Genomic DNA, 14,760 nt, shown 5'->3' on the forward strand with positions numbered 1-14,760 from the left:
GGTGGAAAATTTTTCCGTGCCTCCTTATGGCTCCCTTTTACCAACCTTTGCTGATTTTTAAGCCAGCTTTTGACCTAATACCAAGTGAGGGATTGGGGGAAAAGTCTTGAGACATTTCCCTATTGACCAAAGGCTACCTGTGCTTATTCAGTGTGAGAGGTAACTCGACAGATTGCATCCCTTAAAGTCAGAGGTCTCCAAACTTGGCAACTTTAAGACTTGTGGACTTCAATTCGCAGAATTTCTCAGCCAGCATAGCTTCAGAGCAGAAGTTGGCATTATATGAGCTTTTTGTTCCACTCCTAATTTAAGATAAAGGTAATGGTTCCCCTTGCACATACGTGTTAGTCGTTTCCGGCTCTAGGAGGCGATGCTCATCTCCGTTACAAAAGCCGAAGAGCCAGCGCTGTCCGAAGACGTCTGTGGTCATGTGGCCGGCAGGACTAAACGCCGAAGGCGCACGAAATACTGTTGTTACCTTCCCACCCAAGGGGTCCCTATTTTTCTACTTGTACTTTTTACGTGCTTTCGAACTGCTCAGTTGGCAGAAGCTGGGACAAGGAACAGGAGCTCACTCCGTCACGCGGCATTAGGGATTCGAACCTATTTAATCTATTTAATTTAAGACATGACCAAGCAAAACAATTGCTGAAAGAGATTATGGTAGTGGTTCTTAACCAATGGTCCACAGACCCTTGGGGAGACATGATGTCATCACAGAGGCTCCGCAAAGGCTTGAAAAAGATGTTATAATTTAAATCTTGAGGGTCCCTGGCCACAAAAGCTATTTAAAAAGGGGGCCCATGGTGAAGATAAGGGATATGGCATTTCAGACAGAAGTCAACAGGCTATTCCAACCTGGGAATAAAAAAGAGCACTTGGGAACCATCAAGAAATCTACAAAATCTGACTTTCCCCAAACTGTGGATGGCATTTTTCAAAGCCAGGCATAACATCTGACCATCAGCACTGCTGCAAGACAGATATTCCAAAATCCCATTAACTGAGCATGTGGCCACAAAGAGATCAAAATCATTTTGCATATATTCATATATTATAAACTAAGGGACATCACGTCTGCATATATTCTGCCCTTAATAAGTAAATTTAGTCCCGCAGTCACTTTGAAACAAGATGAGTGTCAAATAAATTTAACAAAATAGAACAAAAATTTCCAGGGAGACCAGACACTTTCTGTATGAACCATGTTCTACAAATTGGAAACCCGTTGTCACCTCTGCAATAGCCAAATTCTGTGTTGTTGCAATGAAAATAAGGCATAACTGGTTTATGGAAATATTTTTGTTTTATTTACCATTTTAGATTTAACACATACTGGCTTTTTTATAGATGGTATTTATTTTACTGCCCTGCGATAGAGGTACACTTGTACAAGTAATTAATGTACTGTTAGAGCAGTCACATTTGCACCTGTGTTTGCTTCACCTTTTCCATTTTACTATGGTGTTGTAATTTTTTAAAAACTTTTTTTCTGGTCACTGACCAAATAAACATTATTATAAAACAGAGTCTCCAGTTGAAGGGGAGGAGGGAGAGTGATCTGAAACTGGGAAGTGCTGGAACAGGACAATTCTTTCTCAGTTCCTGCTCTCTCTTTGAAGGCAGCCCACCGCAGAAGCTACAGGAAGAAGAGCGTCTCGCACAGCTCATTTGATGGCTCGTGGTGGAGAATGTGCCCTGAATGAAAAGCCACCTTATGCGCATATTTGCACGGGGCAGGCACCCGGATAGTTCCTGGCCAGTTCCAGTAGAGGTGGCAAAGTTTGAAAGTCAGCCTATTAAAAAAAAACAGGAATGCGAGAAGGAAATTCCTGATTAGAATGCCTGCTTCTATAAACCTGGATCCATAATGTATTTCTCTTACGGGTTGACAAAATCCCTGATCTCCAATACAGTCCAATCAGAATCGGTTCTTAAATGCTGCAAGGGAAAAACGATTGATTCCCCTTCGTTTATTTTATCCTCTTGCAACGGAAACTCCTCACTTCATCCAGAAAGAAAGAAAGATATATAAACACCTTCGCCCTGCTTCAAGCTTGAGAAGAAAAATATTTAACAGAATGAGAGTTGGAAGGGACCTTGGAGGTCTTCTAGTCCAACCCCCTGCTTAAGCAGGAAACTCTATAGCATTTCAGACAAATGGTTGTCTAATCTCTTCTTAAAAACCTCCAGTGTTTGCATCAACTGCAAAACTCTGTCTTGGCCAAACAGCTGCATGGAAGCCCCAGGAAATTAGGCAACTAGCAGACAGTTTTGGGCCATCCCATCATCTTGCAAAGAAAGGCATAATGTGAGTGGAGGATTACCTCCCAGGCAATTGCTTTTTAAAGCAAGAAAGTCCTAATTTCTCTCGCCTTTCATTCAGGTTGCTGTACTGAGTAAGAAGCAAAGCTATACCCACCACTTTCCAAGAAAATATTTTAAAAACCGATGAAACAAAATCCTAACTTTCATAATTACAATTCCCTCCAACATCCTTTTGCTGTGTTCAGCACTTCCTGGTTTGTTTATATCTTCATTCGATTCATATTCCGCCTCCCGTACAATTAGAAAGCAAACTACTTTCACCTGCATAACACTCACCTCTGCATGTGATCAGGAGTGAGATTGGCTGTATTCCTTACACAGACGTAGTGAGTAGGGATGCCGCAACCTTGTGGCGAGTAGTGGGCTATCAAATAAAAATCCACCCTAACAAGAAAGAACCAAAAGGGGAAAAAAAAAAGCAGAGTTGAACCTTCTATCAATTCACAGAGAAAGAATTAAGTCCGATTCTTTTATCACCTTCAAAATGGAGGCCTGGAACAAAAGAAAATACCCGTGGTTGCTATTTAAATTGGCAAAGCCAAGATATGGGAACAGCTCTGAACAATCCAGACGGGGATTGCAATAGTTTGGGATAATTTTTAATGCTGGGCCAGGGATTCCCATGTCATACGTGGGGAGAGAAGGAAGAATGATCACGCCACTGAGTACCAGCCATCAATTTTACTCAACTCTGGGGGGACTGTCAGAATACGAAACCCAAGAGAACCACCACAACCATACTGGTCTCTAGACAACACCCACCTAAGCACCGAAAGGCTAGTTCTTATTGCTCACTACTCCTCTCTTCTCCTCTCTCCTCTCTTCCCTAGTTCTGCTACAGCTCTTACTACTGCTCTTCCGCTGCTACTCTTTACTACTGCTGTAGAAGAGTATCTTACTCTTTGCCTTAGGCTTCTTCTGGCTTATTTCTATAAAAGCACACAAGCCGCCTTCCCTCTCACTTGAATACACGCACACATACCCCAGCTGCCTTTCTGTTCAGCTTTTATTGCCACTAGTCGCTGTGTTGACTAGGGACGAGGGCAACGGCAGCCCAACAGGAGCCAGCTGTTTTGCAGGCAGCCTGACCTATCACACTGATGGATGACTGTCTCGGTTCTGGAAACCTCCCACGTGGGTGTGTGTTTAATGTACGGTATAGGAAAGACTATAGATAAAATAAAGCTGACAAAAGGACTGTGGGGCCATGGTTGATTTTGATCACCTGGAAATCAGCTATTTTTAAGTTGGAGGGGAAATGCCTCGAGACGCATTGAACAGAGTAACAGAGTTGGAAGGGACCTTGGAGGTCTTCTAGTCCAACCCCCTGCTCCAGCAGGAAATTCTATAGCATATCAAAGCATATCATGCTAAAAGCCTCCAGTGTTTGCATTAACTGCAAAGCTGTCTCTATAGGAAGAAAAACAGTATTTTTTTTTTAATCACGGAAGAAAGGAAAAAATGCAAAGATTTTAAATGTCTATGGAGATAGTCACCCGCATCATGACTGTCCCAAAAGTGCTTTTTTTTGGTTGTTGTTTCTTTCTTTTTCTATAGGCAACTGGACTTTCTGGTTTTTCTTGAAGATGTTTCGTTTCTCAGCTCAAAAGCACCGTTGGCTTTAAACTCCCCACTTCCCAGCAGCGGTTTCCAAAAGGTCCCGGGAGCTCTGGAGGAGGTGAGGGGGACGGGGTGCTGGGCGAAAACCTTTTTCACTCACCAGTCTCGAGAGGTGGCTGTATGGTCCAACACCGTCCCTGGAGGAGGGGATGAAAGCTGCTGAGCAGCTGATGAATAGATGTTGGTGCTGATCTGTTTCTGAACCACAAACACCACCATTTTAGGGTTGTAATTATTAAAAGCTTCAAAGCATTTCTCCAGCTGGGGGATTTCATAGCTTTCTACTATTTTCAGCTGGCCATCCGAAACGCCGTCTCTATAAATCACTATCTTCTCCGGGAGATGATGGTTGACCTTCGAGAGAACAAACATCCAACAATCAGATTTGACCCACAATTACAACGATTTCTTGTTCTCTTTCCTTCTGCCTGATCTGTAGCAAAAGGCAGGGGGAAAAAAAGAATCTAAATTACAGGGAGTCCTCAACTTTCAGCCACAATGGAGTCCAACCAGGGGTGGGATGCTATAGGTTTGGCCCCAGGCTCTTGGCTGTCCGTTTATTTCCTGCTTTTTCAACCTCAGCTGCTTTGCGCGGCACAGCTGAGGTTGAAAAAGCGGGAAAAAACAGGCTTTTCAAAAGCTGCGCAGCTGCGTGCTGCGCTTTTCAGCCGTCTGAGCGGCGCTTACGGTTTGTTACACGTGTGTACAGCGCACGTCAGGTGCGTGGGCAGGGTGCATCAGGCACACGTGTGTGCAAAGCACGCAGGTGTGCGCAAAACACAGTCACCGAACCAGAAGTAACACCGGTTGAATCTCACCCCAGAGTCCAACATTTCTGTTGCTAAATGAAACGGTTGTTAAGCGAGTTTTCTCCCCATTTTGCAACCTTTCTTGGGACTCAAGACAACCTGCAAAGTTACTCCTGCATGGCCCCAGGGGAGTCTGACAACCAATCAGGATACATTTCTTGGCACAGGAACAGGAAGCAGGTTCAAAGCCCAACAGAGGGTGTCTCTCTCTCTCTCTGTCTCTCTCGCCATACTACCCTGAACGCGCCCGATCCCGTCTGATCTTGGAAGCTAAGCAGTGTCAGGCCTGGTTGGTACTCGGATGGGAGACTCTCTCTCACCCAGGTCCTGCTGTCCACCATTAAACCATCTTTCCAAGCAGCTTGCATGTTTCCAGTGTCTCTCTTCCCACATGGAACTGAACCCAGAGGGACATTTCTTCCAACACCTGTGTCCCAGGGTCATTGTGACTTTCTGACAAGCAAAGTCAGTGGGGAAGCTGCACTCACTTAATGACCGGGTTGTTAACTTATCAACTGCAACGGTTCGCTTAACAACTGTCGCAAGGAAAGTCATCAAATGGGGCAAAACCCACTCAACTAATGTCTCACTTAACAGAAATTTTAGGCTTAATTGCCATCATAAGTTGAGGACTAAGAGTAAAGACAGCACAATGAAACAAACGTACCTTCTCAAAAAATATGCAAAACAGTTAATCTGGACAAGCTTCTCTATAAATTCCAGAGAACTGGAAAATAATAGTTTGTTTCTCACCTCGTGGAATTTCTGCAAAGCAGCTACTAAACAGACCTTTAGGCTGTCTATTATTTCTTGATGAGGCGTCTGGAATATAACCTTGGAATACCATTGTGTCACAATTCTGGTGGCAGAAAAGGAGATGATATTAATCATGTTAATTCAAAACATAAAGCCTCATGATTCACCGGTTAACTTTTCAGCGCCATCATAGCCTTGGAATGCTTTTAACACTGCCACGCTTAAAGATTAGATTAGTGGTGGCTAAATATTGGGGACGAAATTGGGATATTCAAAGAAATGAGTGGTATAATGAAGTTTGGAGTATGACAACAAACGATAAATTAACAAATTAAATTTTTAAAAAAGGGATGACTAAAGTAAACAATTATAATGTAGTATGGGGAGATTTTATAACAACAGCGTTGGTGGAAGGCAAAAGAGAATAAACCTACTCAAGAATGTATGCTGTTTTAGACAGGATAAGGGCACAATTGGAATATATTGTATATCTTTTAATTGTTATGGAAGAGGAAATATAAGGAAACAAAAAGGTCTCATCCTCTTCTTGTCTTTCCTTCCACATTTCCCAGCATCAGGGCCTTTTCCAGAGAGCTGGATCTTCACATCATGTGTCCACAGTAGGATAAATTTGAGCTTGGTCATTTGTGTCTGGAGTGAGAACTCTGTTGACTCTACTGGTTCGTTCGATGGTCCATCCGTTTGTTTTCTGTGCTGACCATGATATTCTCAGCCGTTTCCCCCAACATCAAACTTCAAAAGCATCAAAACTGCTGCTATCCTGCTTCTTTAAAAATCCAATTTTCATTTCCCTAGAGTGTCAAAGGAAATATCATGGCTTGCATGACTCTGGTCTTTACAGGTATGGAGACATCATGGCCTCTGAGTATCTTTTCCAAGACTGCCTTAACTGATTGCTTACTCCTGTGATGTTGACGGTAGATCCTTAAAGGCAGAAATTATCCACCATTTCAATATCTTCATTGTCAGTTCTAAGGCTGGCTGCTCTACCTGTCATTATTGGTCTTCTTAAATTGCCGGTCTTCTAATTTCACGTTCGTCCCAAATTTTCACTGTGCTCTTTGTCTTGTAGTACTTTGCAGATGCTTTGCCTTTTCCACCTGGCCTCTTATTAAATCGAAAAGAGAGAAGAAAATTCTCCCCAGCCCCATGGCAGTCAGTGGCTCCTGGGAAACGATCAGGATTAAGACCTGCTGAAACTGGTTCCATACCCAAGACAAGAGAGAGGGAAGACTGAGGGAAGACTTCTCTTTCTAGAAGTCAGCGGATGGGCAGGTGGTGGCACACTAGGGAGAAGGGTGGAGAAGGCGGCGGAGCAAGTGAACCTGTGAATTAAGCTTAGCTCACAAATCAGCCAAGGATACTGTTTTCGATAAAAAAAAACCCGAATACATAAATCATAAGCAGCGTGTTTTCCCCCCGCCATTCCCGAGACCAGAACCATCGAATATTTGGAAATCAGCCTTTCAGAGTCGAAGGAGTTTCTTAGATGAGCAGCAAAATGTCTTCAAAAGAAAAAAAAAAACCCCAGAAAGTCCAGTTGCCTCTTGAAAAAAAGCACCTTTGGGACAACCATGACTTGGAGGACTGAGAATCTCCATAGCCATTCAGCATGAACTTAAGCAAGGACCTCAGATCTGAATGCCAAAAAGGGTTGTTTTTTTTTTTGTTAAAGAGGACACTTACGGACTGGTACTTGCCACAAAGCCCAACATGGAGCGCTTCCCCCTGGTGGGATCATGATACACATCTATGCCAATCACCATCAGCTGTTTCTGGAAGGAAGAACAAGATGTTATTCTCCACAGGCACAGCTGCCAAGAAGGGATATCCAGCTAGACAGACAGACAGATGTGCTTAAAGATTTCCTGTTTGCTTTATTTATGCCTGCACTTATTTTTCATAAACAATTCAAGGCAGTGGACATACCTCTCACTCCTTCTCTCCCCACAGCAACAACCTTGTGAGGTAAGTTGGACTGAGACTGGGGGACCTGTCCAAAGTCACCCAGCTGGCTTTGGTGCCTAAGGCAGGACTAGAACTCACTGTCTCCTGGTCTCTAAGCCTGGTGTTTTAATTATTAAACATAAAAGTGCCTTTTCAAAAGGCGACTGGACTTTGGGTTTTTTTTTCTCCCTTCCTTCAAAACATTTTGCTTCTCATCCAAGAAGCTTCTTCAGTTCTTGGATGAGAAGCGAAACGTTTTCAAGGAAAAAAAACAAAAGAAGTCCGACTGCCTCTTGAAAAAGCACCTGCATGATTGAGAATCTCTGTAGACATTTTAACTACTAAACTGGCTCGTTTCATCAAAGCGTGCTTGAAAAAAACCCACAAAGTGTATAGAAGCCTTACAGGCAGGGCTCTGAGCACTCCACGTCTGGTGAGTTCCCTCCTCAAAATTGGTATTTCTGCCCATTAAAAGTTCCCTAAATTTGCAGGTGGCTCCCTCTGGCGCCTCCAACTTGAGAATGCAGCAGAGAAAAACAGTAAGCAAGCAAGCTGGCGCGTCACTCCTAACTTTAACCAATCTCTCTCCCCTACTTCATTCCTTTTGAGCCTCTGATCTCAACACAATGCTGAGCACTTGTCTTTATTGCATGGGAGTTTCCCATGGCTCAGCCATAATTCTAGTTAATCTTGATTCCCGGTGACTTTAATAAGAGTGCACCTCCCCTTTGTTATCACCTTCCATAAAAGGACTATGACAAGGTATTTTTCCAGCTGAAATTTCTGGTATGTTTTATGTTTTTGTTAAACGTGATAAATAACTTTCTCTACTCAAACACATTAATGTGTTATCCACTTGGTTAAGTATAAGCACTTCAGGAAGCAAACACTGCCGAAGATAGTAACATTTCTACTGTTAGCATTCCAAGAGAAAGCTCTCTTTTGTAATAGCAATAGCCCTGAGACTTACGTATATACCGCTTCACAAGTGCTTTTCAGCCCTCTCTAAGTGGTTTACAGAGTCAGGATTTTGCCCACAACAATCTGGGTCCTCATTTTACCTTGGAAGGATGGAAGGCTGAGTCAACCTTGAGCCTGGTGAGAATCGAACTGTTGGCAGCGGGCAGTTAGCCTGCAATACTGCAATGTAAGCACTGCACCAGCATTGCTTAACCCAGAAAAGATTCCCAGTTCCAATTTTTCATCACATTCTTATACTGTTCGTTGTATTAGAAGAAGCAACCCAAGCCTTCCCCTGTTTTGTGCAGAAGCTGGAATCTTACGAATCTTTTCTATAACCTAGCTTAATCCACAGACAATGTATTTCTACTCTACAAAAAAGGGGCAATGAATCTGATCATTTGGGAAATGTTGTATAAGTGGCTAATGGACTATGGGCTTCTGGCTGATGCTCACATCAGAAATGTGGCAATTGTTGCCATTGGGCTTACACACTCTTGATGCGTAAGTAATTATTCTTACAAATATTACTGGCAGTAGTGGATGACAGGATTAACGTTGATAGTAATGTGTCTTAAACATATCAGCTGAGTTCTTCAGTGGGCTGTTGTGTATATCTTCACTTTTCTCTTTTTGAAACAGCATCTTATCCATGCAAAATGTAAGAGGACAGAAATGACCCTGACCATTGTTCTCCACTTGAGATTGTAACATATTTTTTTCAAGGCTCCCAACTTTCAGCAGGTCACAATTAAGTGAAAGGGGGAGTCCAGGCAAGTGAAAGGAACTGAAAAAGATGGATATTAATAGTGCCATTTAAAGAACACAAGTACTCATACATAAAATATGCAACATTACTTTAGAGAATTATTATTTTTACTGAATTAAGCTTCACTGAAGAGAAATAATGTCAGTATTACTTACCAATGGAATGTCCACACTCCACAGCTCTCCACCTAACTTACAATTAATTTGCAACAGAATCTTCTGGGCTATACTTCTCAGTTTAACATATTGAGTTGTAATGGTTCGAGCATTAATAACCTGGAGCAATTAATAATTAGTATTACTAAATACCCGGGCAAGAAAGAAATGTTTATCTTTCAACAATTCTCCGTTTGGTTATTGCATAAAATGTTTCAAACCCTTCTACTTTGAGCTTAATTTCACCAGGAGTACCCTAATGCAGGGCTGTCAAACTCCCGGCTCACGGGCCAGATACCTCACCCACTGGCCATGCCCACGCCCAGTTTAGTGAAGGAGGAAAAAGTCCCGATACATCACGTTATGCCACCGTGATGACGTGAGTTTGACACCCCTGCCCTCATGCTTTCCTGACTTCATCAGAAGGGTTCTAACTTCAAAATAGCCCCCTTTTGAATTTGAAACACTTCCACTAAAATCAGAAGGGCACAGAAATATTTTTTATGAAGTTAGAAATAGCCCTTTCAAAAGTCAAAATGGTTGAAATTCCATATTTTCCACATCTAATTCTAACCTGTGAGTTTTAATATATTTGCAAGGCAATAAGAGGTTATTAGTGCTTAAACACCGTTTGGTTTCTCCCTCACAAAAAATTAAGCCTCCATTCAGCAAAACATATTTATTAACCCTTAAGTTATTAAATATGTTTATTTAATATACCTTATTATTAAATATATTATTTAATATTTAATAATGTCATCTTTGGACAGCACTGGCTCTTCTGCTTTGTAACGGAGATGAGCACTGCCCCTAGAGCCGGAAACTACTAGGACGTATGTGCGAGGGGAACCTTTACCTTTAAATTATTAAAAACACAGCTTTGACCAAGTTTCCCCCATATTTTTACATTCTAAAAAAAATATGATTTTAAAGATCCATTCATTAAATGATTGAATTCTCAATTCACAATTAAAAGCTAAATATTGTTGATATTCGTTACACTGATGAATATTTGAACATCATAAAACTCTAAATCAATAGAACACGAAACTGTTCAAAGCTCAGGTACCAACTATGTATATAGACACATGTATAAACATCAGAGGCTCTTCCTAAAAACGCAGGTGATCAAACAAGTAGTATCATCATCAGCAACGTCCATTCAAGCATTTTTACAGGCTCAAGGAACAAACAGTTATTTGGCATACCTGGGAAGGAACTGGGTTCTGTACATTGCACAGTCTTTTAATAGCCCTGTACAAATCGTCTTTAGTTCCTGTGATAATACAAACGACTAATTGTATTGATCCCTTAATAAAGAGAAAGGACAGTAAGTAACCGATTTGCAATAAGATCATTAAATACCAGTATACCATGATGAGTTAGGGTATTGGGAGGTGGAACTAATGTCATTTTATTAATTTACATCCTGCTTTTATTTTATGCAATTGAAGGCAGTGTAACTAATGCTTCCTTCTTGCAATTTCCCCACAACAAGAACTCTAATAAGAGGGTTGGGTTAAGAGCCCAAAATCTCCCAATCCAGACTCTCCGAGCCTCCTGATTTCTGACTAACACCTTAACCACCACACCAAATGGGCTCTCGGCCATTACTTTATGATTGCAAAAATATTTCAAACCTGAATGCCAAACCACAGTGGTACCTTGGTACTCAACTGCTTTGAAATTCATCGAATTTGATACTCAACACATTTTGACGTGAACATTTTGTCCTCGTACTTATCGTTTGTTTAGTACTCAACACACAAGCTAGAACTTGTCGATGTTGACTGCCTTGTGACTAGCTACATTATTTCTTCTGTTATATTTCAGATAACAGAAATATCTGTTTGGTACTCATCATTTTTGTTACTCATCGCACCTCCCGGAACCAATTAATGATGAGTACCAAGGTACCACTGTATATGTTTGTTCATATTTCAACAAAATATGAATCCATTAGAAGGCAAACTATTGAGGCTCAGTATCTCCTTCCCAGGAAAGTTTTACCAAGATCAGATTCCAGATGTTTGCTCTATCCATCCCAACTATACACCCCTCTTCCTTCTCCCTTCCTGTCTTAATATTCTGCATCTCAGTATATTTTATCTGAAAGCAAGATAAAGCTGCAAGAGGAGAGAGAAAAAAAATCAAACAAGAAACCACCATTGTAAAATCACAAACCCATAAACTCACACCTCACTACTTAGCAATGATTTGATAGCTCTGGCGTAAGTCTCTATTCGGTCATCTTTCAATTCTTTCCAAATAGGTGCAGCTAACGGGATTTCAAGGGGTCCTGAAATTTTTTGCAGCATGCTGACTAGTTCATGTGCTTGCTCCATCGTCTGCTTTGGGTAAAAGAGTGCCCAGAAATGAATTGGAATCTAAGAAATAAAAGAAAAGTCAACATACTTTTGACACTTGCAATAGACACCTGCTTCCCAGGGATTTGAGGATAGTAATATAATTTTTACTACAGAGAGTCCTTGACTCACAACTATTTGTTCCAGAATTAGTCCCTGATACATCTATACTGCAATAATGGAGTGCTTCCATTTCCTTGTATCAATAATGTAGTCTATTTTATTTTTGCGTCTTCCATCTGGTGATCTCTATGTATACAACTTTAAGAGGTCTGGGCAATAAAATAATGATTAGACTGGCAGCAAGTAATTCTCCTGTTTCATTTCTGTTTCCTAGACCATAAATCCAATTATGTCTTTCTTAATACTACTTCAGCATTCCAAGCAACGCTATCTTGATTTCACATTGGATCAATTTCAGATTAAATTTGATACAAAACTGGTCAACTTCCTCCTCTTTTATTTCAATGAAACAAAGACAAGAAAGAATCCTAGTTCATACATCTTCACAACTATAGGACCATAATTTGACGTAAAATTATACACCACCGACATTGCTGCTGCCCTACAAAGCAACCTTGACTGTATCAGAATGGTCGCGCAATTGGCAACTCCAAATTTCAACTAATAAATCCTCTGTCCTACACACTGGCAATAAAAATTAGAGTGCCAAATACAAGTTGGGTGGAAATGATCTCGTAGGCGACCCTCACTCTGTCAAGGACCTCGGAGTACTCATCTCAAACGATCCAAGCCCCAGAGCTCACGTTAACAGCATTGCAAAAAGGCATTAAGAGTTGTTCACCTTATTTTGCGAAGCTTCTTCTCCGGTACCATTGAAATGCTAATTAGGGCATACAAAACCTTTGCCAAACCAATTCTCGAATACAGCTTGTCCGCCTGTAACCCGCAGTGTATATTGGACATTAACATGACTGAACGGGTTCAGAGGTATTTCTCAAGAAGAGTACTCCACTCCTCTACTCACAATAGTATTCCCTATGCTTCCAGGCTCCAAATTTTGGGCCTGGACAATCTTGAACTGCGCTGCCTGCGGTCCGATCTAAGCATCATTCACAAAACTGTCTGCTGTAACATCTTGCCTGTCAACGACTTCAACCGCAATACACGGGCAAACAACCGAAACAAACTCAAGGTAAACTCCAAACTCAATTACAGAAAATACTATTTCATCAACAGAGTGGTCAACGCCTGGAACGCCCTACCCGACTCCGTTGTTGCAGCCTCAAACCCCTCGCAGCTTCAATCTCAAACTGTCTAGCATGGACCTCACCCCATTCCTAAAAGGTCCCTAAAGGAGGCGTGCATAAGCGCACCAGCGTGCCTACCGTCCCGGTCTTATGGTCCCCATTTATCTGTATTTACTCCCTTTGTTCATGATTATGTTCATACCTATACTCGTTATCTTGTACATGTTTGACAAACAAATAAATAAAATAAATAAACAATTGAGCCCCAAATTTTTATTGCTAAATGAGACATTTGTTAAGTGACCTTTGCCCCATTTTAAGACCTTATGTCAACGTTCATAGTAAGCACCCATGGAAAGCAGAACTCCGAGGCAGGCAGATTTTCCTCAAAGAACAGTTTATTGGATGCATCATATTGGCACAACGGGTGAAAACCGACTCTGAAAGTTCCTGCGGTTTTCACCTAATTAAAAAGTGAAAGGTCCCCCTTCCTTCAAGTCATTAGTCACATTGACCAACAGAGGCGCTGGCCGGTTGCTTGGTTACTCCGCTCCTCCTCTCCCCAGCCATGCCTTGCCACAGTTGTTAAGTGAATCACTGTTAAGTTGGTAACCTGGTTGTTAAGTGGATCTGGCTTCCCCATTGACTTTGCTTGTCAGGAGGTCTCAAAAGGGGGACCACGTGATTTCTGGACACTGCAACCGTCAATCAAGGTGAGTTGGTTGTCAAGCATCGGAATATTAATCACGTGACCATTGGGATGCTGCAATGGTCACTAAGGGCGAAAAACAGTCTCAAGTCACGTTTTTCAATGCAGTGACAATTTTGAACAGTCACTAAATGAGCTGGTTGTAAGTCGAGGATGACCTGTATCTATTGAAGGGAATGCTGAGTCAATTGTTACACCCCACAGAAGAGTGCCCCACACCCAAAAGTAAGCTTACTGCAGAGATGCAGGCTTCTCTGCTGATTTCTTTAGTCCAGTTTAGGCTTTCCGAGGTAGTGAAGGAGGTTTTCTTCAGGTTTATTCTTTCCATGGGAAGGATGCGCCCGGTGGTCTGAAACAGGCAAACCACAAGAAAATAAGGCTGCATGCAGGGCTAAACCAGGGACAGACTTTGGCCCATTTTAAGTCCAGAGCTCAGCACCAAATATGCCTTAAAGTAACGGACTCCAACCTTTCCAACTTGGCGGCCAGGGCTGTGTATGTGTGCATGTTTGTGTCAGAGGTGGTATTCAGCTGGTTCTGACCAGTTCTGGAGAACCGGTAGCGAAAATTTTGAGTAGTTCAGAGAACCAGCAAATACCGCCTCTGACTGGCCCTGCCCCCATCTATTCTCCGCCTCCCATTGAGTCCCAGCTGATTGGCTGGGTCTTCTTTGGTGGCCCTGCACAGGAGAATGGAGCTGGAAAGCAGGTTTGTGCGGTGGGGAGGGAATGGGGATTTTGAAGTAACCTTCCCCTGCCACGTCCACCAAGCCACACCACCAAGCCATGCCCACAGAACCAGTAGCAAAAAAATTTGAATCCCACCATTGGACTGTGTGTGTGTGTGTGTGTGTGTGTGTGTGTGTGTGTGTAGCAGTTGTGCGCACAGCTCCATTTGTGCATCAGGCATACATGCCCTCCATGTGTGCAAATGGAGCTTTGTGCCCTAACAGAGGGCGCTTGCACACGTGTGGGAAGCTCCCCTCACACGAGTGGCTATTTCACAGATTTAAAACCGCAAAAGCGGTGCTACGATTTTCAATATCTACAAGGCAGAACTTCAAGACCAAGAATTTGTTGATATGCCCCCCTCCATCTCATAAGAAGCGA

At 42.2% G+C, this 14,760-nt stretch overlaps 1 protein-coding gene across 6 annotated transcripts in view; it reads right to left on the minus strand.

The window, feature by feature from the left end:
• Positions 1-1,284: 1,284 nt before the first annotated feature.
• PIWIL2 (piwi like RNA-mediated gene silencing 2) overlaps positions 1,285-14,760 on the minus strand; it is a 37,691-nt gene continuing 24,215 nt past the window's right edge. For 3 of the 6 annotated variants that reach the window (XM_087938643.1, XM_087938642.1, XM_026714919.2), the window contains exons 15-23: positions 13,887-14,000; positions 11,564-11,752; positions 10,574-10,675; positions 9,366-9,485; positions 7,221-7,309; positions 5,511-5,616; positions 4,049-4,302; positions 2,605-2,712; positions 1,285-1,796 (exon numbers count right to left, since the gene is read on the minus strand). In XM_087938643.1, the coding sequence (XP_087794769.1) occupies positions 1,640-1,796; positions 2,605-2,712; positions 4,049-4,302; positions 5,511-5,616; positions 7,221-7,309; positions 9,366-9,485; positions 10,574-10,675; positions 11,564-11,752; positions 13,887-14,000 (1,239 nt within the window). In that variant the 3' untranslated portion in view covers positions 1,285-1,639. The remainder of the gene's footprint in view (positions 1,797-2,604; positions 2,713-4,048; positions 4,303-5,510; positions 5,617-7,220; positions 7,310-9,365; positions 9,486-10,573; positions 10,676-11,563; positions 11,753-13,886; positions 14,001-14,760) is intronic. The other 3 variants (XM_087938646.1, XM_087938645.1, XM_087938644.1) reach the window with 2 other exon arrangements.

The sequence above is a fragment of the Pseudonaja textilis genome, chromosome 9 (assembly GCF_049901715.1).
Source record: "Pseudonaja textilis isolate UNSWEBS1 chromosome 9, rPseTex1.2, whole genome shotgun sequence".
Classification (NCBI taxonomy): domain Eukaryota; kingdom Metazoa; phylum Chordata; class Lepidosauria; order Squamata; family Elapidae; genus Pseudonaja; species Pseudonaja textilis.